At 33.1% G+C, this 25631-nt stretch overlaps 1 protein-coding gene, 1 long non-coding RNA gene and 1 pseudogene across 2 annotated transcripts; 1 reads left to right on the top strand and 2 right to left on the bottom strand.

The window, feature by feature from the left end:
- Positions 1-3896: 3896 nt before the first annotated feature.
- Positions 3897-11110, bottom strand: LOC120092459 (uncharacterized). The gene is made up of 16 exons (XM_039050550.2): positions 10623-11110; positions 9917-10111; positions 9448-9522; positions 9165-9332; positions 8691-8854; positions 8012-8230; positions 7712-7838; positions 7335-7523; positions 7060-7146; positions 6814-6968; positions 6289-6408; positions 5162-5387; positions 4754-4813; positions 4508-4681; positions 4318-4427; positions 3897-4226 (listed from the first exon to the last, which is right to left on the bottom strand). Exons 1-16 carry the CDS (start codon positions 10821-10823, stop codon positions 4061-4063), a joined length of 2436 nt encoding a protein of 811 aa, XP_038906478.1. The 5' UTR covers positions 10824-11110; the 3' UTR covers positions 3897-4060.
- Positions 11111-20099: 8989 nt separating this feature from the next.
- LOC120073195 (GDSL esterase/lipase At4g16230-like) lies at positions 20100-21814 on the bottom strand (annotated as a pseudogene).
- On the top strand, positions 21079-22101 carry LOC120073203 (uncharacterized). The gene is made up of 2 exons (XR_005480697.2): positions 21079-21336; positions 21913-22101. It is a non-coding gene; the product is annotated as an uncharacterized LOC120073203 (long non-coding RNA).
- Positions 22102-25631: the final 3530 nt, after the last annotated feature.

Below are 25631 nucleotides of genomic sequence, written 5' to 3'. Positions count from 1 at the left end.
GTACTTCTTGAACTTAAATAGCACAGCGGAATGATGGAAAATATCCTCACAAAAATTCATCAGTTCACCAAAAAAGGAAAACATTCCAAATAAAATATTTTGCAGAATAAGTTAAATAAGGAAAGAAATATTTTGTAGATTTAGCAACTAGAAGAAAATCCTCTAAGACAAGATCAACCAAAGACAAAAACCGAGACCACTCCTAAAAATCCAAGGAGCCAACGTCAGCCATCTAGAACAAATACATTTAGCCAATATCATATTTCTAACAAAAAATATTATAAGTGGATGTTTGAGGCATGAAATTTAGTAATGAAGTTTGGAGTTTATATGTTGGAGTTATGAGTAAGGGAAGATATGTTCGGGAACTCACATTGAAAAAATTAAGGTATTTCATTTATTTATAAAATAGATAGTTAGATTACTCTTATTCTCAATTGGTTTTGAGATGAATTTTCATATACTACGATTCACTAAAAAAAATTAAGAGAATGATTTATGGGGCTTGTGATGGCTTTGGCTTACAAGTTTTCAACTACACCGTTTCAAATAAATAAATAAATAAATAAAAGAAAGTTTTGAACTACACCTTTTTATGATCTACTTAAGTGTTCTTTTGAAAATGATAATCTGCTTAAGTTGGGAATGTATGAAGTGAACACTCTTTTATAAATTGAGAGGCCATCATTTTCAGTGGAGTTGTCAAACTTTTGCAACGACATTTTGACTATTGAAAATAAGCGGTCAATAAAATATAAAACATGCCATCTTCAAAATATCTTAGGATGTCTTTTTCTAATAAGGGTCTCTTTCGAGATGAGAGGTTTAATACGATTGTAAAACAAGACATCATGAATGATTAGATCGGTTTAGAAAACTAAAAATTTGTTTTGAAAGTCAATTGAGTGTACTAAAAATAATGACACTCACATTACTTTTTAAAACATATCTACTAGTTTAATTAAAAAGGTCTATGAGGTTTGTAATTTGTGTCAAACTAGTGTATATGTTTTCAAAATTGTGTTAATTTTGTTAAAATAGCTAAAAGTAAAAAGGTTTTGAATTGACGTGAAAAATTTGTTAATGAACTATTATAACAATAACGAACAAAATAATAATAATAATGATAATTAATAATAATAATAATAACAATATAAAAAAATTAAAAAGGAAATAGCAATGATTTGGTTACACATATCTCCCCACTTTATCTATCACATGCGAGCTACATCCAAATATTTTTCGAAAAGAAATTGTTCATCTAATATTACAATCTATCGTAAAATAGAGAAGACAAAAATGTCTCTTCTAATTTTTCAATGCTTCCTTTTTAAGAAGTCTTCAAAAAGGTTTGCATAATTAAGCTTTGTCTAGAGAAGTGTTTATAGTTTTACGATTTTCTTGGTTTGTTTATGTAAAGTGGAAAAAAAAAAAAAAAACTTGTAAGATTTCTTTGTTCTTTTTGGTCTACTTTTTAAAGTATTCAAAATTCATGACAAATTTTGAAAATTTAAAAAGAAAAAAACTTTAAGCATTTATGTTTGAAAGTTGACTTTGCCTAAAAATTTAAATGGTATTTTAAGAAAGATGAAACAATTAATAAGAAATTGTGAGTACAATTGTTAAGAACAAAACAACCAAATAGTTATTAGATGAAATCATATATTTTCAAATTTTTGACTTAGATATTGGAAATGTTATTAATGTAGAGTAAATTGCAAAAATCGTCCATAAAGTAAGGTGGTAATTACAATTATAACCTCAAACTTTCAATAGTAAAAGTTTAGTACTCAAACTTATAGAAGTATTAAAATTGAATCTACAAACTTACATTATTGTAAAAATTGTATAAGTTTCAAGGTTTTTTATTTTTTATTTTATTATTTATTTATTTATTTATTTTTGCCAACAAGAGTGTAGCTCAATTGACATAGTATTCATACTATCGAGCTCGAAGTTTGAGGTTTGATTCTCCCACCCCACACTTTACTTAACTTACAATACCTTTAGAAAAAAGAAGGTTCAATTTTTATCATGTGGGAGTGCAAATCTACAACTATTGTAAGATTGAGGATTCAATTTTAATATTTATAAAAGTTTGAGGGGTCTAATTTTTACAATTGAAAATTTGGAGGTGGGTTTATTGCAATTTCCCTAAAATGTAGATAATAAACACGCGAGCACCAAGGAGGGCAAGAGTTGTTACCGTATTCGTTGCAATCAGGAAAAAAAAAAGGAAAATCCAATGGGACCCTTGTTCATCGTTTCGGGAAGTTGACCCCTTCTAGAAAAGTTAAGCCAATAGCCTTGGCTAAAAAAGAATGAATCTTAATCAATACAAGGCGTATGTAGCGCCCACCTTATCGAAAGACGAGCGAACCAACTGTCCGACAAGCCGGTCAAGGGTTCATATCTCCCTAAATCACTAATTCAAAGTTTGAAAGTAATTTACCTAATCTTTAACCCTACATCAGTTATTATACGACGGGAGAAGTTTCTCTGGTCATATTTTCATTGGAAGTAATGTTTATAACATAGTCTAAAAAGAAAAAAAAACAAAAACAAAAAGTTGACACACAAGGTATTAATGAACTGATTTTAGAAGCCTATAATACAGCATTTTAAATTATAAAAACCAAGGTCATGTTTGCTAAATTGTACTTGTATTCTCATAATTTCTTAATCACATTTTCACCTTTCGTAAATAAATATTTGAATTCTTAGTCAAAATTTTAAAACAAGAACTAATACTTTTTTAGTTTTCAAAACGTGATTTAGATCTTGAAAACACTTCTAAAATATTACAACATAATAAAGAAATCAATATGTTGAAGTAGTATGTATCTTTAATTTTCAAAAAATCTAAATCAAAATGAAAAAAACATAAAAATACAAAACATAAAATAATTATCAAATGCTGACCTAATTTTAACCATAACAAAAGAGCTACCAGGCTTGAGATAATAACCCAACTATTTCAACAATGGAACAGGCAAAACCGTAAATTTTCATAGGAAAGGGAATAACTTTACCAACTTTGTAGGAGAAATATCAATCTATATTACTAAAGTAACTTTGAAGTTGTATCAATTAAATCATTAATTAATAATTGTATCAATTTAAATTCTAAACTCTCAAAGTGTATCAATTTACACGTTTCGTCAAACTTTGTTAGAAAACCAAACGAGACTTATAATTATTTCAATTAAACGTCTAAATTCTAAATTATCACAAATGAATCAATTTAGACTCGTTATTAAGATTACCTTTAAAAATCATATAAGTATTAGTTCTTATGAATCGGATTAACAAAATGAAGAATTAATGCAAGGACAACTTTCGAAAAATCCTTAAGAGACCAAATTTATTCATTTACGAAGGTTTAAAGATTTAATCGATAAAATTATAAACCTCACATGATATTTATCCATACAAAACGTAACGAATAATAAATTGACACACTTCCAAACATTCATAATTTAAATTTCTACAATTATTAGTTTAACGTTTAAATTAACACAACATCAAAATTTAGGATACAATCGGGAATGTTTTCAAATTTATGTAGATATGAAATTTTCAATTTAAAAAATTACGGATAGAACTTCAAATTTCCTTTCTTTAATACATATAAATATATATAACAATTTTTAGACCACCCATGTATTGAATGGCCTAAAGTTTTGACACAATACAAACTTGTCTAGAAAAATTTTTGGTACCAAATTTTGATGAGAGCAGACTTATTCTCGATCGAGAAAAAAAAACCCAAATTCTTGATTTTTTCTCAATAGTTTTCTTTCTTTCGTCGCATATTTAGATTGATTTTCTAAATGCTCAAGAACCCTTCAAAAATCAATTCAAACATACCCTAAAACAAAGATTGCAACAGAACATAGTATAAAAGTAATAATTTGCAAATAAGAATAATTCAGAATGGGGTACCAAAGTAATTTGCCAATATGATCAAAATTTTCTAAATTCCTATTGGCATGAGAAATAAAATGTACGCTTTTTTTAGTGTTAACATCTAAAATATTATTACTCTATGTTCTTAGTGTTAGCGCACTGGTGATGAAAAGAAGATGACAAGAAAGTAAACTACAAACCCAGCTAGAAGAATCCCTCCATAGATGTAATTTTGAGAAGACTGCACCGGATATTTGTACTCAATGCTGCAGCATCTCATCTTCTCCCTCTCTTCGTTCAATACGAAATCGACGTACCTAAAATCGACAAACACGGTATGAAGGCATCACTTCAATGCCACAGATTTATTTATTTAAGAAAAACTAAGCTGAAGATGGAGTAACTTACTGCTGGGTGAAAATGGAGCTCTGGAAAATTTCTGAACTATTCAAATGTGCATCTTGTAAACGGTGGTCATACAATAGCGACGAGAGATCCACGAGCTGTTCTTCAAGGTTCTGTTTTCAGTTGTAAAGAAACTGTTACAATTTGAAGACGTTTAGTACTGACAGTAGCATCAACATGTTGAATGACTTACATCCAAGTACTTTTCGAGTCGCTCGACCAATTCGTGGGGGAAAGGTTCAGGCAAGTTGGTGGTTTTTTTATAGAACTTCTCCAACCATAACTCGGTAGTTGTCTTGTTCTTCTTGCCTTTCACTGGTTCACCAAGTGGAGTTTTCAGATGTTCTGCTGCAAAGGTTTGGACAGTCTGACACCAAATAAACAATATGATCAAACCAAACCAAGCCAAGATTAAAAGATCAGATGTAAATGAAATTACCTCTGATGTATCTCGGATTCGGTGAAGAGCTGAGTCTACACGTGCATATATGATGTTCCTCTGTCGGGAAAAAAGGAAAAAAATGAAAATATGTTTCTGCATTCTAAACCGATAATACGAAAAGTTGGACAATGAAATATCAAACACTGATGTGCAATCGTACATATAATCATGGTGCCATGGCTGTTAAGGCCTGGAATTTTGGAAATACATAAGTTCAAGCCCTCAATTTAGAAAATTTAGTAATTTAAAAAGAAATTCTTGTTATATTTTGAAGTTCTTTGGGGCGGGTGAAGCCTCTTAAAAAATCAGTGGGATAAGTTTTGATATAATGAGTGGGAATTCTTCATATCCTAATAATAATAATAAAAGATTGGTTTCACCAGAATCCATCCAAGTTATTCTCACCAATGCAACATCTTGAAGCATTTGACTGACTTGAGACGTGTTCGAGAATGGGCCAAATGGATGACAACCAGCTGCCCAGAGCCAATTCACAACTGCCCTCTCATGAACATGAGAAGCCCTCTCATAAGGTGCAGTCAAACCACCAACGGCTGAGGCAAGCCCAGCTAATATATGACGTTGTGCCTGCGATGGATCCGCATGTCTTCTATGTGTTTCAGAAACATAGCTGTACAAAACAACACACTTGAGCTATAATGAAAGTGGGTCAACTCTTATCATAAAGAAAAGAAAAGTCACCAAATTCCATATTTCACATAAGGCATGCTAAAACTACACCACTAGAGAAGTTAGTCGAGGACCGGTAAAGCACTTGGCTAATGTTGATACAGAGTGACATGAACATAAATCACAAAGGTATGCCGAAACAGTCAATTCATGTTACTTATCAGAATAATAAGAAAAACAGTAGAGGCTGAAGAGTTTCGGTGCAGTTAGTTTTTCCCTATTACTACGGCTAAAAACAAGGTGGCTGAAACCTACAGAAAATGGATAGATATGTAAAAAGATGGAAATGAACAGAGTCCAACCTTCACGGTAAACATCGAAAGCAGATAACCAAGACCTCGTTTGACAATAATTTCGTTTTTAGTTTTCTATTTTTGAAATTTATGCTTGTTTCCTCTCAATTTCTCTATTATGGTTTTCATCTATCTTAAAGAAACACTTGAATTCCTAATTAAATTTAAAAAATAAAACAAGTTTTTGAAAACTACTTTTTTCAGTTTTCAAACCTTGGTTTAGTTTTTGAAAATATGAGTTGAATAACGAAACTTATGAGTGGAAGTAGTGTTTATAAGTTTACTTTTCAAAAACAAAAAACAAAAAAAAAACCAAATGGTTAATATACAGGGTCTAAGAAACAAGGAGTTTAGACCTAAGAATTGTGAAGGAACCAAAATGTAAACATTGGGACATTTGTCAGTGCATCTCATCTTTCAGTACACCAGCAGTTCAAACAGGAATTCACAAGAAAATCTACAGAAAGGTTTGTTTAAATTGTTTTATTCTGCAAACTAATGTAGGGATAGGGATGGTGGATGCACTCAATCACGTAAGTTTCCACTCACCTAAGAGGTATCTTCTCATTTTGATGCTCAAGTACGATTACGACATCTTTGCTTGCATAAACCAGGCTTTCATCCTCCATAGTGAGTTTTGAATCAACATCAGCCAATGAAAGGACAAAACTGAATAAAAGGAGCTGATGGCATTAGATCTTAATGACTTTAAAAGTCAAAATAACAATTGTAAATTATTCATGTCATCAAGACTAACAAATAGAAAATTGCACCAATACGATATTTCAAGTCTAACACCAATTTTAAATCCAACAGTATATGTTCTGTCTTCTCTTTTTTGTTTCTATTTATTTCCATTTAAAGCATGAAAACTGACACATTAGGATAAATGTTAAACCCTGGAGGAAACACCAACAAAAAGATTGCCTTTAAATAGGAAAGAAGTTGTACTTAGGGTAATAAATATAAGAAAAAATCAAACATTATACTGATCTCTTAAAAGGTGATTTTATTCCTTACACTTCTCTTCTCCCTCTCAACCCCTCTTTTATAAGTTGAGTTTGAGTTGCTTACACTGGAAGCACCCTAGTTCCATAAGTTCGGTGCAAATCCCCCTGCTTTTTTTCAGTTTTCTTCACCTTCTTGCCAATTTTTGATTGATATGTAGCCCAAAGAGGCTTATGTTTCAGTACTGAATCATCTGAAACAGCAGTTTCATCCATCCAGTGCTGGTAAACGCCAAAATGTAGATCATTAAACTTAAGTTTACTGGTGAAATACTTCGATCCAGTATGCTAAACAGAAGACCTTTATGCTAACCTGGCGAAGGAAAAATCTATCAGATAAAGATGGGTCAGCCACTTCAAGCAAACCTGCAGCAAGCACATCAGCGGACCTTTCCATTTCCTGAAATAAATTAAGCAATTACTCACAGAATGGCATCAATGAGATTGCTAAAAATGTCTAATGGTCGTATGCCGTTACGTGGAATCCACTTAAGTAGTCCATGTAAATCACGTAGTAGTTTGCATTCCCCGACTAATATATATACCAAAACAAAATGGTCAAGTTATTCAGAAAAAGACAGCACTTACTTCTCTAAGGATAGCGCCATCCAAATACACCTTGGTATGAACATGAAAACGACCATCATTCTTCGTTTCCTGTAGGGAATGGCTCCGCATTGCTTTTGAAACAGCTATGGCCAACTTTTCATGACGATGCAGTAAATGTGAACCACCAATTATCACTGCTTCTTGCCCAACATGAATCATCTTCTTAACCTGAAATAATGTGAAACACCTACGTGACGAGGTTTGTGTTTTATATCAAACCATAAACCCAAATGTACAGGATGTTCACATTCCACAACATTTCAACAAATAACTACGTAGGCATTTAACTGAGAGAAATAAAACTTTTAGCATCATCTTTTGTGGAACTTATACCGTATTCAATGCAAGGATCTTACCTCTGCTTCGATTGCTTCAACATCTATACTGTAATTATGGCCTTTCTCCATAATATTGTATCGATTGTGATTTTGCAAGACAATTATCGGAATAAGCAATCTTGTTGTCATATCAACAGTTTCAAACCTAAACATAAGGAATAAACAGTGAGAAGACATTATTCATCTCGTTCAACACAGTAAGTCCTATTCCAAGTGAGCCAGCTCTTCTCTAGGGCCTAACCTTCTGCAGTATGTCGCCAATAAAACTAATATAGAATAGGTAACATAAAATATTAAAATGAAATGAAATGCAAAAACCTGACATCCGGGGCTATCACATGTTCAATGGTGGTTGAAACTAGGGCAGCAAGTTCCCCCAAAAAGTTATCATGGGTTGAATGATCAGTAGCTGCACCGAGTCCTCTTGGAAATAGCACATTCCTCAATCGTGGTAGAGTTCTAGAACTGACGCTTCCCTCTTCAGTTTCAATTTTTCCATATGTGCACGGGCCTGCTGATAGGTCAATCACAACATATCTGAATAATGAAGAAAGTTAGACCTTAGAAAAGAACGAGGATCACATACCAGAACTCTAGTAACACACTTTCCATCAAAGAAACAAACAACAATTACACATTTACACCAGTCGGAAAGGTAAACTGCACCTACTACCACATTGATTAACTTTAATCGTGATAGGATACCAGTGGCAGAGATCACAGTATGGTCAAATGATATAAATTCAACCACGTCAGACATGAAATTGGGTATTACCACTCCATTTAGCTTTACTATTACATCAATTACTGAAAGGATGTGGATAACATCACAACCATGTATAAACAACCATAACTTAATAATTTCCACTTAGCTTCTGACTGTATTGAATGTTAGTTCCTAAGCGCCCAAAAAACATAACTAAAATCGTATTGGACCACTAAAAATTGCAATAGAACCACACAGAAATAGAAGATTCCCCAGATATTAAAACAATACCTGCCAGAGCCCAGCCAAACTTGAGTTGCTCCTCCTCCTTCGTATCGATAACGATAAATGTAATCACCTTCTTGTTTTCTCATATCTTCATCAGTCAGCTGGGCAAGTTTACCATACATTAAACTATCATGATCAATCTCCTTATTTCGGGGGTCCATTCTGACCTGTCAAGGAAGTAGAGTGAAAAGGCAGGAGATGGTGAAACAGAAAATGAAATAAAAGCAACAAAAGATGACAATAGAAAGAAAAAATTTAAGGATAGTAGATCATCACCAAAAAAAATAAATAAATAAAATAATAATAATAATTAGAGAGAGAGAGAGAGAGAGAGAGAGAAGAGCACTCCATCTGACATAGAAAAGAAGAAAAATGAATACTTTCCCAAGGAAAAGTGGGAGAAAATGCATCGGTGATCCTAACAAGAAGCACCAAAATTTTGTATTCGAAATTTGGATGCAGAAGAAGTTACCAAACCTTATCGAAGTTCACAATAAATATGGCAATTGGCATAAGTCTATCCCTGTCAGCAGCAGAGTATGCCTCATTATCTGTGTCAAATATATAGGAATATAACTTCTGAAACACAGGTTCAACTGCTGTTGCTTCAACCTCAAACAAAGGTACCTCCCTTCCAAAATCAGTCTGGAATGTATAGAACTTTTAGAATTAAATATATGCAAAAAGAACGAAATGTACACAAACTACCCAAAAACTAAGAAGAACAGAAGAAAATGCCAGCACAAAGCTTAAGTTCCACCTCTCTTGCGGTTCCAGCAGGAATCATGGTCTCCTTCAATGCCTTCTCAAGAGCTATCAATTCAGCCTGACCTACCTGTACCAGTGCAAAACATAGTAGCCAGAATAAGGAGCTTTTTGTACAAAAATGCAATACTCAATTAAAAAAAATCATTTAAAAGTATGTAAGTGCAAGCAATCTAATTTATGCATTCCTGAGATCAAAATTCTATGTTTCTGATGATCTTGTAGTCTTACTAGTGGGATTATTATGTTACCATCAAAGTAGAACTTACGATGCATGCTTTGATTTGATAGATTAAAAATTAAAATTATAACTTTCAGGAAACATTTGGTTCAAAAACATAAACTCAAGTGCATGAGAGCCAAAAAAATTTCAATATGTAGTCTCAGAAAGAGAAGACTTATAAATCAAATTCTTTTGCGGATATGAGTTACACACTATGCAACAAAATAAAAAATGAACTCACAGAAAATGCATTATATACAATATGATGCTCTATATCAATGGGCTCGCCGGTCTCAAGGCAGGATGGCCTGTGAGACGGGAAGCTGGCTCTCAGAAACTCTTCTAGCCTGTGTGAATCTACTGTGTACCGGTAGGCTCCATCATTATTGAAACCAACAAGGACGATATTCACTTCTAGTGGAACCTGAAAGGGAACCTGTGCAATGCTTTTATTAGACTATGCAATCTAAATGACATTTTCAATCATTAGTCAAAACATGATTTAATTTTTATAATTCTTTTCTGTAAATGGGTAATATGTATCATCATCATTCATAGTTCACAAGTTACAAAGTACCAAGGCAATTAATATAAGTTACAGGTTCAAAGAAGGAAAAAGAAAAATACAATACTACGAAGTACCAAATTATAAATGTCAGCCCATAGTTTAATTAATCCCAGGAACAGCATTCCTCCATGATAGCCAAGATTATAACAACTTGAATTTCAAAGACAGTAAATTGTGCCTTCAATAAAAACATTGAGGAAAAAAAGAGCACATAACAAACGCAAATCTAAAACTGTCCATTATTTCTAATTGTTCTAACGTCGTTTAAATCCCAAACAAGAGGTTTAGCAAGCGGGATAACAATAGACTAATTGAAGCAACTGCATTTTACTCAAGTAAACGATCACAGAATCGGAAGAAAATACAGAATAAGAACTACCTCAGCTCGCGAATGAAGCATCCGACGAACATCGTTTCGGACAGTATCTCGGACGGTATGGAAGGCTCCGTGATGCCAATGAGGATGTCCTGGATCTCTCCTGAAAGCTTGAGGTGCCGACTCCAATGGAACTACACGCAAAACGAATACCAAAACACAACCGTATAATAAAAATAAGATTGAGTTCAATCCTGCAGCCATGGAACTGAGAACCGGCCGCAATTCCTTAAGCCTCCCTCTTCTTCTTCTTCGTCTGCTCGGTTTGCGATTGAGAATTGGAGGAATTCTACATGTATGAGAAAGAAATCAAGAGATTGGCGATCAATTGTTGAAATTGAAGGAAAGATAATCGATCAGCAGCAGATACAGCGGAAGAATTGGAAGTCTGCTAGTGTTCAAGTCGCAAGAAATTTTCGTGCTCCGAACTGAACTGTGCGACGGGAAAATGAAATTCGTCAATATTTTCTTACATTTTCTTTCTGATTTTCTTATTCCCCAAACAGGTCTGCGGTTTTTAATCAGACCGGTCCAACGCTGAACCAGATCGAACCGAATAGATATTAAGCCAAATTAATTAATGTGATAAGTATTATAAATATTATAGAAAATAGATATCTATTAGATGTTCATACTTAGTGTCAATTGATCATATGTCATTTCTCTATTTTTTTTTAAAGTATTGTCCGTATGTCTTGTAAATACTCATTATTAGTGTCTATGTAATCCACCTCTTATTTGTCAATTTGCGACATACGTTTGGAGAAAGTGGAGAAATTTATAATTTGTTATTTTATTTACTTTTACTATTTATTTTATTATATATATTTATCTATGTTTATTTTATTTTATTATTTATTTATTCCATATATTTATATTATGTTTATTTATTTTAATATTATATTTTATTGGCATCTGTGTTCTTGTTGCGCTCTTCAAGTTCACAACATGTTATCAACACGAGCTCATGTTGGTTGTTTCCTCTTCATTCTAATTAATAAATTTAATGTTATTTTGGATGTTTAATATCTATTAAATTTCTAACATAAATATCATATTTTATGATAGTGTTGTCATGACAAATCTCACAAAATTAGAATTTTTCATCATTGATATCAACGGTAATAATTATTTGTCATGGGTGTTTGATGCCGAAATTCACTTGGATGCTATGAATCTTAGAGAGACTATTAAAGAAAGAAATACAACATCCAATTAGAACAAAGCAAGAGGTATGATTTTCCTTCGTCGTCATCTCCACAATTGATTGAAAATGGAGTATCTTACAATAAAAGATCATCGTATCTTGTGGAAAAAATTTGAAAGATAGGTTTGATTATAAAAAAAACAGTTACTTCCTAAAGCTGGTTATGAGTGGATGCACTTGAGGCTACAAGATTTCAAATCAGTAAGTGATTACAACTTCGCATTATTTAAAATCAGTTCAAAATTATTATTAAGCGAAGAGAAAATTACTGATACTGATATGTTAGAAAAGACATTTTCTCTATTTCATGTCTCGAATATGCTTATGCAACAGCAATATCAAGAAAAAGATTTTAAGTAGTATTCTGAATTAATTTCATAACTTCTGACCAAACAAAATAATGAGTTATTGATGAAAAATCATGAATCTCGACCAATCGGAACGATACCATTCCCTGAAGTGAATGCTGTGAATTTTAATAATGATCATGGTCGAGGTCGAGATCATGACCGTGGTAGAGGAAGAAATAATTATTATTTTCGTGGTGATCGTTCTAATCATTCAAATTTCAAAAGAACCACACAAAATGATAATGACAAAGGAAAAGTCCTACAAGATAAAAGTTCAAAAAGTATTGAAAATAAATGATTTCGATGCACGATAACTGGGCATTGGTTACATACTTGTCACACGTTAAAACAAAAAATGTGTAAGTAAATTTTGCATCCCCAGAAAGTGACATATTTGACCCATCCTATATGACAAATTTGGATGTGGCAGACTTCTTTTGAATCTCCTGAAGAGAAAATCGGCAGAATTGACGGAACATCAAGCGTTTCATTTGACTTTGAAAATATCCAGATTTGATGTTTTTTTTTCATCTTCATGTTTTTTTTTCCTTTTCTTAGTAGATGTTAACCTTTGTATATTCCAAATGTTGTTTTTCTTCTTTTAGTTATTTTCTTTTAATGAAAAAACCTAGATCATTTTCATATGTTGTAGGTGCCTAAAAAATGAGTAAAGAAGATCTAGGTCTGACAGACAATCCAACTACACATATAAATACTTACAAGTAGAAAATATCTTTCCAAAATAAACAATGTTGGAAGCAAAAGTCAATACGTTATCAGCACGAGCTCCTGTCATTTTTCCCGCTAAAGGTATGTCCTAAAGGTGTGTCAGTTTTTCCCTGTTCGTCATAATTAATAAATTTAATGTTATTTTGTATATTCAATATCTATTAAATTTCTAACGTAAGTACAATATTTTATGATAGTGCTTCCATGAAAAATCTAACAAAATTAGAATTTTTCGCCCTTGATATTAACAACCTTAATTATTTGTCATGGGTACTTGATGCCGAAATTCACCTGGAAGCTATGAATCTTGAGGAAACTATTAAAGAAGGAAATATGACATCCAATCAGGACAAAGCAAAAGCTATGATTTTCCTTCGTCATCATATCCACGAGGCATTGAAAATGGAGTATCTTATAATAAAAGATCCCCGTATCTTATGAAAAAATTGAATGAGAGGTATGATCATAAAAAAATAGTTATTCTTTCTAAAGCTCATTATGAATAGATGCACTTGAGGTTACAAGATTTCAAATCAGTAAGTGATTACAACTTCGCATTATTTAAAATCAGTTCAAAATTGTTGTTATGCGGAGAGAAAATTACTAATGTTGATATGTTAGAGAAGACATTTTCTACATTTCATGTCTCTAGTATTCTTCTACAATAGCAATATCGAGAGAAGTGTTTTAAATAGTATTCTGAATTAATTTCATGTCTTTTCTGAAAGATCTCATATCGAGAGTTCCATGAGCGTGTTCAGATCACTCCGATTTCACAATGACCAAAACACAAAAGATATACATTCAACACTAACAGTTATGCATATAAACCTAATTATTGGCATACTCTGAACACAATAAATAACAGGGAAAGGGTTCATACCAGTTGAAAACTCTCTCCGAACTTCTGAACCCAATGCAGCAGAAACCCTCCAACAGATCTACCAACACCCGACGGGTATGTCGACTGCAACAGCACGATCAGTACAAACACAAACACTACAGCGGGGATGACACCACCACTAGTGAAACCTAGGTATCCTTGGAGTGAAAACCCAAAAAGTGGCCTTTGGTGAGTTTGGTAGAGGACGGAGGACAACGGGCCGTGTAGACGATAAGTAAGTGGGAGATAAAACTGTGCTATCATATAGCGGAAGTGCTTATCGTATAGAAGAGCTACACGATCGTGTATGAAAAGCTGAACGATCGTTTAGGAAAAACGTATAAGATCATTTTGAGAAATCGTGAGGTAGACGATCGTTTAAACGGAAGAGCTACTATCGTATAGGCTCTCGCGATCGTTTCACGAATTCTTTTGGGCAGACAAAAAATATGAATGCACGATTTGAAAAATGAAAACGGTTTTCATTTTTAACCCACCGGTTATCATGACCACCGCTGCCCCACTACCCACGTCCGAACATGGAAGAATTGGTTAATTATCATATAATTAATCAATTAGTTAATTAATAAATATAATCATATTATATTTATATCCTATAGTTTGATATCACATATCTACTATATTATTTTCTCCTTTACTTGATATAAATCATATTTATATCTAATTTCCTCCATAATTAATGTATCTCATACATTTAGTAAATTATATCATATATAATTAACTAGTCCCATTATATCATATATAATTGAACTTCCTCTTGTCAATTTGAACATTTCAAATTAACCCAAACACTGGTTCTCGACTTTATCCAAGCTACCCAGGGGACCTAATGGACCTGTGGCTTGAAGCTCTAACGGTACGTGAATAGCTGACCAAACTCTTTAGCTACGAGATCCACCATCCGTTAACTGTCAATGATTCCACTAAAGACCAATAGCTGAACTCTTCTTACCACAGATATATTTCTGTGTCTATTGGATATAACCAATCATGAGTATAATGACCCTTCACAGAAGCTCATAAGTACAGTTGGGCCAATTTACCATTTTGCTCCTATAGTTACATCTCACTCCTTAAGTATCACTGATTCCTCTAATGAACAATACAACATAGTCCAACTATGTGTGAACACTTCTCAAGCAAAGAGAATGTGTGTGGCGCCACATCGTTCAAGACCCGAAATCAGCCCTTAAGAGAGTCATCTATCTACTTACCCCTGCCTCAGGAAGGAGTGAATTTCATCTTGTGTAGCTGAGTTTCCAGCTCCCAAATCAGACGAATCCCCAGAATGGTAGGTTTGAATTGGCGACCTGGCCACTCGCACCCATACAAATCAAAGGACCACCCTCAATGGAAGAGTTCCTAACTCACCTAGGATTGAGGTCATGTTACCTATGGTCATCCTAGTGAAGTGAAGTCTCTGTCATGAACGATGTTATATAACGAGATATTAACACTTCATGGTCAGGTCTTATATAAACTCTCTGTATAGGACGCCCCCGCTCGCATGTCCCCAACACGAATGATCAGGATCAGACCTCTGTGACAAGTCACAACACTTGTGACCATTCCACAAACTGGGTCGCATCCGTAGCGTTACCAGGATAAGGTTTCCCTCCTTTATCCATTTATTACAGACCATTTTGGTTATCACTCAAGACATGATCCACTTGTATGTCACCACATATATTCTTGAGTCACATACAGATAACCAGGGATTTTATGTTTATTGGTTTGTGGTAAAGCAAATAAAACAATTAACCGAGCAAAAATAAGATGTGAAGTAAATATCATATATTAACAACACAAGTGTTCGTACATACTGTTTACAAACTATATGACACGAGACTTTAGGGCATTAACCCCAACATTCTCGTGGTCAAACAAAATAACGAGTTATTGATGAAAAATCATGAATCTCGACCAACCAGAACAACACTATTCCCTGAAGTGAATGCTGTGAATTTTAAAAATAATCGTGGTCGAGGTCATGACCATGGAAGAGGAATAAATAATTATTATTTTCATGGTGGTCGTTCTAATCATTTAAATTTCAAAAGAACCACACAAAATGATGCTTACAAAGGAAAAGTTCCACAAGATAAAAGTTTAAAGAGTATTGAAAATAAATGCTTCTGATGTCGAATGATTAGGCATTGGTCACATACCTGTTGTACGTCAAAATACTTAGTTGACCTCTATTAAGCTTCCCTGAAGGAAAAAATAGAAAAATATGGAAGTAAATTTTGCATACCAGGATAATAACATATTTGACCCATCCCATATGACAAATTTAGATGTGACGGACTTCTTTGAATCTTCTGAAGAGAAGATTAACACAGTTAGTGACACATCAAGTGTTTCTCTTGACTTTGAGAATATCTAGATTTAATGTTGTTGTTTTCTTTTATTTATCTTCATGTTTTTTTTAGTAACTTTTGTATATTTTAAGTGTTTTTTTTCTTATTGTAATTATTTTCTTTTAATGAAGAAACATGAATCATTTTCATATATTGGGTGACTAAAAAATGAGCAAAGAATATCTATGTCTGGCACACAGTACAGCTACACATACAATACTTACAAAAAAAAATATTTTCTAAACTAACAATGCTGAAAGCAAGAGTAAATACAATATGAGGTTTTGCAAACTTGATTGAAGGTTTTGGAAAAGCAAATATTATTTTGCCTAGAGGAACAAAATTTACAATTGACAATGTATTGTTCTCTAATCAATCAAAGAGAAATCTTCTAAGTTTTAAAGATTACGTTACAATGTTTATCATATTGAAACTGATAGTAAGAATAATATGGAATATCTATATATCATATCCACTGTCTCAAATGAAAAACATATATTGGAAGAATTGCCTGTTTTATCTTCTGGATTGTATTATACTCATATACAAGTAATTGAAACATATGCAACAATGAACCTGAATTTCATAATCCAGAATATTTACAATTTGGCATGACCAATTGGGTCATCTAGGATCTATAATGATAAGGAGAATTATTGAAAATTCAAATGGACACCAATTGAAGAACCAGAAGATTCTTCAATCTAATGAATTATCATGTAATGCTTGCTCTCAAGAAAAAATGATAATTAGACCATCACCAGCTAAAGTGGGGACTGAATTACCTGCATTTTTAGAACGAAATCATTGTGATATATGTGGACCCATCAACCCACCAAGTGGACCATTTAGATATTTTATGGTATTAATAGATGCATCCAGCAGATGGTCACATGTGTGCTTATTATCAAGTTGAAAGTTTGCATTTGCAAGATTACTTGCTCAAATAATTAAGTTAAGAGTACAATTTCCTATTATACAATTAAGACTATTCGTCTTGATAATGTTGGTGAAATTTTCATCCCAAACTTTTGATAATTATTGTATGTCAATTGGGATAAGTATTGAACATTCTGTAGCTCATGTTCATACACAAAATGGTTTAGCAGAATCATTTATAAAACATTTGCAATTAATTGCAAGACCATTACTTATGAGAGCTAAGCTTCCTTCATCTGTATGGGGACATGCTATTTTACATGTAGCATCATTTGTATGTATTAGGCCAGTAGCTTATCATAAGTATTCGCCATTACAATTAGCTTGAAGTTCAGAAAATAATTTATTTGCAAAATATAACAAATCAATTACCAGATGCATTTATAGATGCAAAAAAAGTAACTAAGTCATATATACCAGTTGCAAATGTTCCATAAAAAATTGATATCCCAATACAACAAGTTGTCCCTAATGAGCTTGGAACACGCCAGAAGCGTGGTAGACCAGTGGGTTCTAAAGATAAAAATTCTCGGAAAAGAAAAATAATTAATAGTCAAGAAGACTTGGTTGAGGATGTAAATGCCCATAAAGAAATCCTCGACATGACTAGTGAAGAAGGTGAAATACCTAAAGATAATAATGAGATTTCAATAAACTATGTCATGTGATGGAATCAAACTAATGTAATTATTGACAATATTTTTGCGTATAATATTGCTCTTGATATTATATCTGAAAATGAGTATCCTGAACCAAAATCTGTTGAAGAATGTTGTTATAGAAAAGATTGGCTCCAGTAGAAAGAAGCAACGGAGGCAGAATTAAACTCACTTGCAAAATGTCAGGTTTTTGGACCAGTAGTCCGAACACCAGAAGGTGTTAAACCTGTGAGATACAAATGAGTATTTGTAAGGAAAAAAAAAAGGAAAATAATGAGGTTACAATGTATAAAGCAAGGCTAGTTGCACAAGGTTTTTCACAAAGACCTAGTATTGATTTTGAGGAGACATATTCTCCGGTGGTGGATGCAATTTTATTAAGATATTTAATTGGCTTGATTGTGTATAAAAGTCTGGATATGCATCTTATGGATGTAGTCACAACATATTTATATGAATCTCTTGATAATGATATTTATATGAGAATCCCAGAAGGATTTAAGGTACCTGAAACATATACATCAAATTCCCGGGAATGGTATTCAATAAAGTTACAGTGATCACTATATGGATTAAAACAATCAGGACGGATGTGGTACAATCACCTGAGTGGATGTTTATTGAAAGAAGGATATCAAAATAATCCAATATGTCCGTGTGTTTTTATAAAAAAAATCACAATCATGATTTGCTATTATAATGTATATGTTGATAACTTGAATATAATTGGAACTCCTAAAGAGCTTTCAAATGCAATAGAATATCTTAAGAAAGAATTTGAGATGAAATATCTCAGAAAAATAAAATTTTGCCTTGGTTTGTAAATTGAGCATTTAGCAGATGAAATATTTATTCATCAGTCAACTTATACAGGAAAAATTTTGAAAAGATTTTATATGAACAAAACACATCCATTAAATATTCCAATGGAAGTCCGTTCATTGGATATAAAGAAAGATATATTTCAACCTCTAGAAGATAATGAAGAACTTATTAGTCAGTATCATATCTTAGTATAATTGGTGCACTTATGTATCTTGCTAATAATACAAGACCAAATATTGCATTTTCAGTAAATTTATTAGCTAGATATAGTTTTTCTCCTACAAAGAGACATTTGAACGAAATTAAGCATATACTCCGTTATCTCTGAGGAATAATCAATATGAGTTTGTTTTATTTAAATAAATCAAAATTTGATCTAGTTGGTTATATAGATTCTAGATATTTATCTGAACCACACAAAGTCAGATCTTAAACAGGTTATCCGTTCACATATGGAGGAACTGTTATATTATGACGATCAGTGAAATAGACTATAACGGCTACTTCCTCAAATCATGTTGAAATTCTTGCAATTCACAAGGCTAGTTGAGAAAGTGTATGACTAAGGTCAATGACTCAACACATTCGTGAAACGTGTGGCTTATCTTCTAATAAAAATCTTCCAACAATATTATACGAAACCAACACAGCTTGCATAGCCCAAATCAAAGGAGAATATATTAAAGGAGATAGAACAAAAGCATATTTCACCGAAACTTTCCTACACTCATGATCATGAAGAAAATGACGACATCACTGTACAACAAATTTGTTCGAAGGATAACCTGACAAACTTATTTTCAAAGGTATTATCAATCGCAACTTTTGAAAAATTGATGCACAACATTGGAATGCAGTGACTTAGAGATATTAAGTGATGTTTTCATGAGGGGAGCAAATATATTCTTTTGAAAGTATAAATTATATGAAATATGTATTTTTTTTTTCACTATGATTTTTTTCCCACCCATGTGGTTGTTTTCTAGTAAGATTTTAATGGGGTATATTTCATATATATAATGGACATCTAAGGGGGAGTATTATAAGTATTGTATAAAAATAATAGATGTCCATTAGTATCATGCTTAGTGTCTAATGCCAAATGTCATTTTCTCATTATCACATGTGTTGGCTATGTGTCATTCAACTTCCTATGCATAGTATCCAAATGTGCCACTTCCTACTTGTCAAAATTCTTCCCTATAAATAAGTGGTCATTTGTACGGATATAAATTGGTGAGAATTTCACTTAATTTACATATTATTCAATTTTATAATTTTAGTTATTTTATGCTTGTAGCTATTTTATTTATTATTATTATTATTATATAAATATGTTATTATATTATATTTTCTCCATATTCGTGTTTCCGTTGTGCTCTTCAATTTCACAACACATAGATAATTATTAGTGAGAGTTTTATTCAACCATAAGGATTAAATTCTAATTAAAAACAATATGCAATAAATTTAAATTTTCTTCAAAGGCCCAAAATTCTAAATTCTAATTATCAAGCGATACTGCGATAGGAAGCAAATTTGCAATTTAATCAAATAAAAATCTGGTAGTTCTTTTCAGGCTAATTAGCAATGATTAATTAATTAAGACGTTCAAGTTCTCGAATATTGATAGGCCAAATATCAATGGCGTCCCCGTTCAAGAGCCGCCCGGCGATATGGAGTTCGCAGTTTCAGAAGGATGAAATGAATCCCAAAACACGTACTTCGACCTGTCTACGCACACGCTGGACGGCGGTCCACAGGGAAAAAGACCACCGTACCTCCCGGCGATATGGCAGCACGCCGAGTCGGCATTCTCAAACCCTATTCAAAATGCAATGAACGAAGCTTTCAATGTGAACACTGTGAGAATGTGTAATTCCACATTATTTTCTTACCGTATGATGCGTGATTCTGAACTATATCTTGAACGATTCGAAATGCATCTGCGTAAAGGAAATTCGAATCCTGAAATCGAGCTCCGAGCTCTATGAGTAGACCTCTCAATTGGTTGTTGAATAACTGAGCCATTAGGTTAGGGGAATTTGCACAGTTGTTTCCTAATGAAGGTTTTGAATCTCTCTGATATGGAATGCATCCGATTGGTCCGACGTTTACCGCTACGATCCTTCTGGCTCCTAGATTGTAGAGTCTCTGCAAGTGATTCAGAACCGTTTTCGAATGAAGTAATGGAAACGAGTCATAAACTTTGATGTCAGTGAAGTAACAAGAAAGAGTGTTATTACTGTGAGTTGGAGTCTGTATCTCGAAATCATGGAACCAACAGACAACTCTGGAGGAATCAAGCGGTGTCCTGAATCAGAGAGGACTGGTGTAAAGTAGTTATTAATGAAGTCATTTGAGCCAATGGTTATGGAGAAAATGGAAGTTCTAAGCAAATCTATGGCAGCAGGAAGGCCAATCATGGAGATGATATCTTGTCTGGTATTTGCAAGGTTATCGATTTGAGCATCCATGTTGATTCGAGCAATCTTTCCAACACAAATACAACATACTTTAGTTACAAAAATAGCAAGAACAACACATATGAGGAAGAAAGCATGAAAATATGCACTTCAATCATGGTTTTCCATTGCCGCAGAAACTTACAAAGATTTTTCCTGCGTTGTTTAAGATTCCAGCTGAACCAGAAGCATAGTTGACGCCTCAAAAAATCACCGCCCCAGTCGTGGAAGGCGCCAAGTATGGGGTAGTGAATGTCATGAACCCAAGCTCCTGACCTGGTAAGATGGAAACAATAACATGATAGACATTGAAATTTGTATTTCCTGTATTTTGTTGGTCTTATTAGTGCAATGTAGATCACAACTTGCCTATTATGTCAACAATGGTTCGCCCATTTGTGAATCGACCAGTTGGCCTACCGAAATCGATGCCGTTTGGCACATAGTTGGCCCGGGAGAGCGATGGAATGTAGTTGTTGTTTCCAACCTCCACCAATGAATCCCCAAACACAAAATTAGCTGTAAAATCTCTAGAGAAGCAAGTTCCAAACAAGGTAAATAGGGTAAAACATAGGATACCCTCGACAGTGTTTTTGTTAACAAATATCATATCCATTTAGAAACAGTCTTCTAAGAGGAAAAAGAAAACAAAGCAGTTTCTCGAGTATTCTTCCCTTTTAACTTTCTTTTGGCTGTGTAATGGTTCAAAACCAGAAGAAACAGAGAAGAGAGCTTAGGATTAGGAAGAAAAGGTAAGTCTAAGGAGATAACCCATTAAATGTTCTGTCACACCATCACCAACCTTGAGAAAATGAGGGGCTGCTAATTTTTATGGGTTTTTAACTTTGAATGCAGGCAGGAAAGCAGGATTTGTACCGAGGAAAGAGCATAGTTAAAGCAGCCTGCTGTGAAGGACTTGGAGATGAATTCGGTACTCTGTTTCTAGCTTAAGAGCCTTTATATATTTTTTTATTTTCTGAATTCCGTTCTAAACTCATAATAGCTTAAAAGTATTTATATTTTTTGATCGTGTTGGTCTTCCAATGGTGCATTTTATAAACTAGCAAATCCCACCTATAATCTTTTATCTACTGAACAAATGGAGGCTAAATTAGATACTATACCCCTGAAGTTTGTCCTTAGTTTAAAAAATATCTCTATTTTCAAAAGTTGCAATATTACCTTGTCTTTTTTATAAAGGTTTCAAAATAACACTTGGAGTGAAAAAAATCATTAGAATTTTGGACAGAAAGTTGAGTGTCTGGATGTTGTTTTTTTGACGTAATCCATGCAATCATTGTTGGAATAAATGATAGTGATCATTCGTGTAGAGTTGTATCGTTTCATAAGTGAACATGTCTTTTCGTAAATAACCAACTTGATGAAGAGACACGACTATTCAAATGGATGAATAGTCTATAAATATGTCTCTTCTTCAAATTGCATTTTATAACTTTTTCATAATCACTTTTCTCCTTGAAACTCTCTCTTGTTTTATCAAGTTTTTGAAGTTCGGTTTATTTTCACAAAGTATAGTCTGTTAGATCTTGTGGACGAGGTGCTGCTTCTATAAAAAAGTTAGTCTATTCTATCATGGGATACAATTACTCAAGAAACTCAAGCACTAGAGTGAGTAATATTGTCTTAAGGAGACAACGTGAAATCATTGGGCTCGGGATCCTTCGTGTTTATAAGGTTATGTATTTTTTCATATTTTTGGTAAAATTATTCATATAACAATCTTAAGACAATTTTAATTGGATTTGGTTTTATTTTTGTCATTATGCATGATGCAATCATTAAATAATTGATATGAGATTTCATTTTTTTTCTATTACTCATACATGGATCTTATTGTTTTTTCATGAATGTGTTTTATGTAAATTTGTCGTGAGGTCTTTTTTGGTTCTTTTTTTTTTTTTTTTAAAGAAAAAAATCCATAAGTTAAATCTGAGTTGTATGTGTGGGTTTTACCTGATTTTAGTGCATTTGGTTTTTTAGTTGATTTAGTGTTATGACTCAACAAATGAGAATCTTGTTGGAATCATCAAATTAGGATGTAAAATGAGATTTACCTTTTATTCCTCCAAATCTTCATCTCATTCTAAGTAAAACTTCATGCATCGAAATTGTTAATATTCTCGTTTTATTTATTTTCTGATTTTCATGTGCTTTATTTATGCATGAAGTTTTGTAGTGTGAAAATTGTTAATTTGCACTCAAGTGATAGTTGCATAAAAGTGTTTTCAAGTGAGATTGGCATGAAATGATTTTGAAGAGTTTCTGAATTTATTTTATTATTTTCCGTGCGTTTTTGTTCTATATTTACTCTTCGACTGGATTTAGAAAAACAAAAATAAACACAGAAAAAAACCAGATTTTGTTCTTTCCTTCCCTTATTCTGTGCTCTTCACTTTGCATCACAAACCCCACGAAAATCTTTGAAGAATTTTTTTCCTTATCTACCTTTTTCTTGATGTAATCACTAACTTCTAGTGATTTTGCAAAAGATGTTGATAAATTTTGTTTGATTTTGGGTTGTGGATTTGTGGTTTTTAAGCATCATGAGAAACACTTATCATGTTTGATGGAATGAGCAATGTGGATTCTAAACTTAAAATTTGATGGCAAGATAAATTGTTATTCATCAACTTGGGCAAATTTTTTTTTAATACTATATTTTCTTTGGCATATATATAATTTTGGCATGCGTTGATCGTTTGGCATATGTGCAGTGGGTTATTTTTATTTTATGCACTAATTTTTATTTTACAGTTATATCTATGACAACAGGGTTTTAAGTCGTGTACTGCAAAAAATTGGCGTATTACGGTCAATTGTTACTATTATATAATGTTCTCATATTATTTTACATTTCAAGCCTAATGAATAATGTCCCAAGTTTATTTGTTGTCTTATTGATTTTATTTTGTGAGAAATATTTAGTAAAATTATTTACCTTGTTTCACAAATATTTGGTAATCCGTCTCACATAAATGTCATGAACAATGCGAAATTGTTGTACCACATTTTGGTGAAAATTATGGAGAAAAATTATGAAAAATTTAATCGCTTTGATTTCAAATGATAACAACATAATATTCTAATCTCCCTTGCAACTTGGAATGAAATTTTTTTTTTCAAAAAACAATTGCTATTATAATGTTGAAGGAGAAGTCAACAAAGAAAGGTTGCTTGCACTTAAGGTATAGAAACATATGCAAAATATTTATGCAAGAGCCACACTTTAAGTTGACTAGATAACACTATATAATGAATGGTTTCAGCTCCTTACGAGATGCTTTGAGTGCAGTAATATGGCATGGATGGATACTACGCTTACGATTTCGTATCTCTCTTATAGTGGTGGATTTGGCGAAAATCTATGGGATTCATTAGAGAAATACAATATATATAAGCCAAAAGATGTCATAACAATGATATTTTTGGTCGGAAAATTTATGTTTTATAAAATGATTGATTCCAAAACCGTGATAAATGAACTTTTAGAACTTTTTCGTAATCACTTTTCTCCTAAGAAACTTTCTTTCATTTTAGTTTATTTCAACAAAGTATAGTTCGTTGGATCTTGCAAACGGAGTGTTGCTTCCATAAGAAAATTAATTTGTTCTATCATATGAGACAATTACTCAAGAAACTTAGGCACTAAAGTGAGTAAAATTTTATTAGGGAGACAACGTGAAGTTGTATTTCTCTCACGTTTACGAGGTTACGAATTCGTTGATATTCTATGTGTTCATATAACAAACATCCTAGTCATTGCCACGTTCCACATCATTGCATTGATCTTTCGTAACATTCTAAGTGGGTGTTTGTCTCATCAACATGAGTTGAGTTGGTATAATATATCAACTCATTGTTTGACCTGCCAACTTTAAATGTTGGTAGAGTTGAGTTGGTATATTTTACCAACTTACCCTAACTCTCCATTCTTCCAATGTTTTCAATGGCTCTACTCATTGACCACCGTCACACTTCAAAAACTAATTTTGGGTTCCAACAATCACCTTTGATGACAATTTCGACGATGAAATTTGGACTCCGACAACCAACTCCGAGCTCCTACAAACTTTGCGCGATCAACTTTGGCAACCACCTCCGGTGACCCAACTCCGACGACCACCTTCGCACTATCAACTCCGACGACCAACTGGCTCTGACAACAAACTCCGATGACCAATTCCGACAACCACCTCCGACTACAAACTCCGATGAAAATCACCTTCGATGAACACTTTTGAGTGAGTAATCTGACGACCAACTCAATGCTTTAGACTAACTTTGGGCTCCTATAGTCACCCTCACAATCTCCAGCGAAAATCATATTTGATGATTAACTTCGACAACCACTTTTGCCCGCCCAACTCTGGGATTCAAAAACCACCTCCGATGACAAACTTCGACAACCAACTCCAATATACCTTCATGTGACCAACTTCAAGCTCCAACAACCACCTCCAGCTACAAACTCCAGCAAAAATCATCTTCAATAATCAACTTCGACAACCACTTCTGACTACTATAAGACTGATGATTGTTAAAGTATTTTGTAG

The sequence above is a fragment of the Benincasa hispida genome, chromosome 1 (genome assembly GCF_027475165.1).
Source record: "Benincasa hispida cultivar pf3 chromosome 1, pf3_genome.v1.1, whole genome shotgun sequence".
NCBI lineage: Eukaryota > Viridiplantae > Streptophyta > Magnoliopsida > Cucurbitales > Cucurbitaceae > Benincasa > Benincasa hispida.
This window is presented reverse-complemented; position numbering and strand designations above follow the sequence as displayed.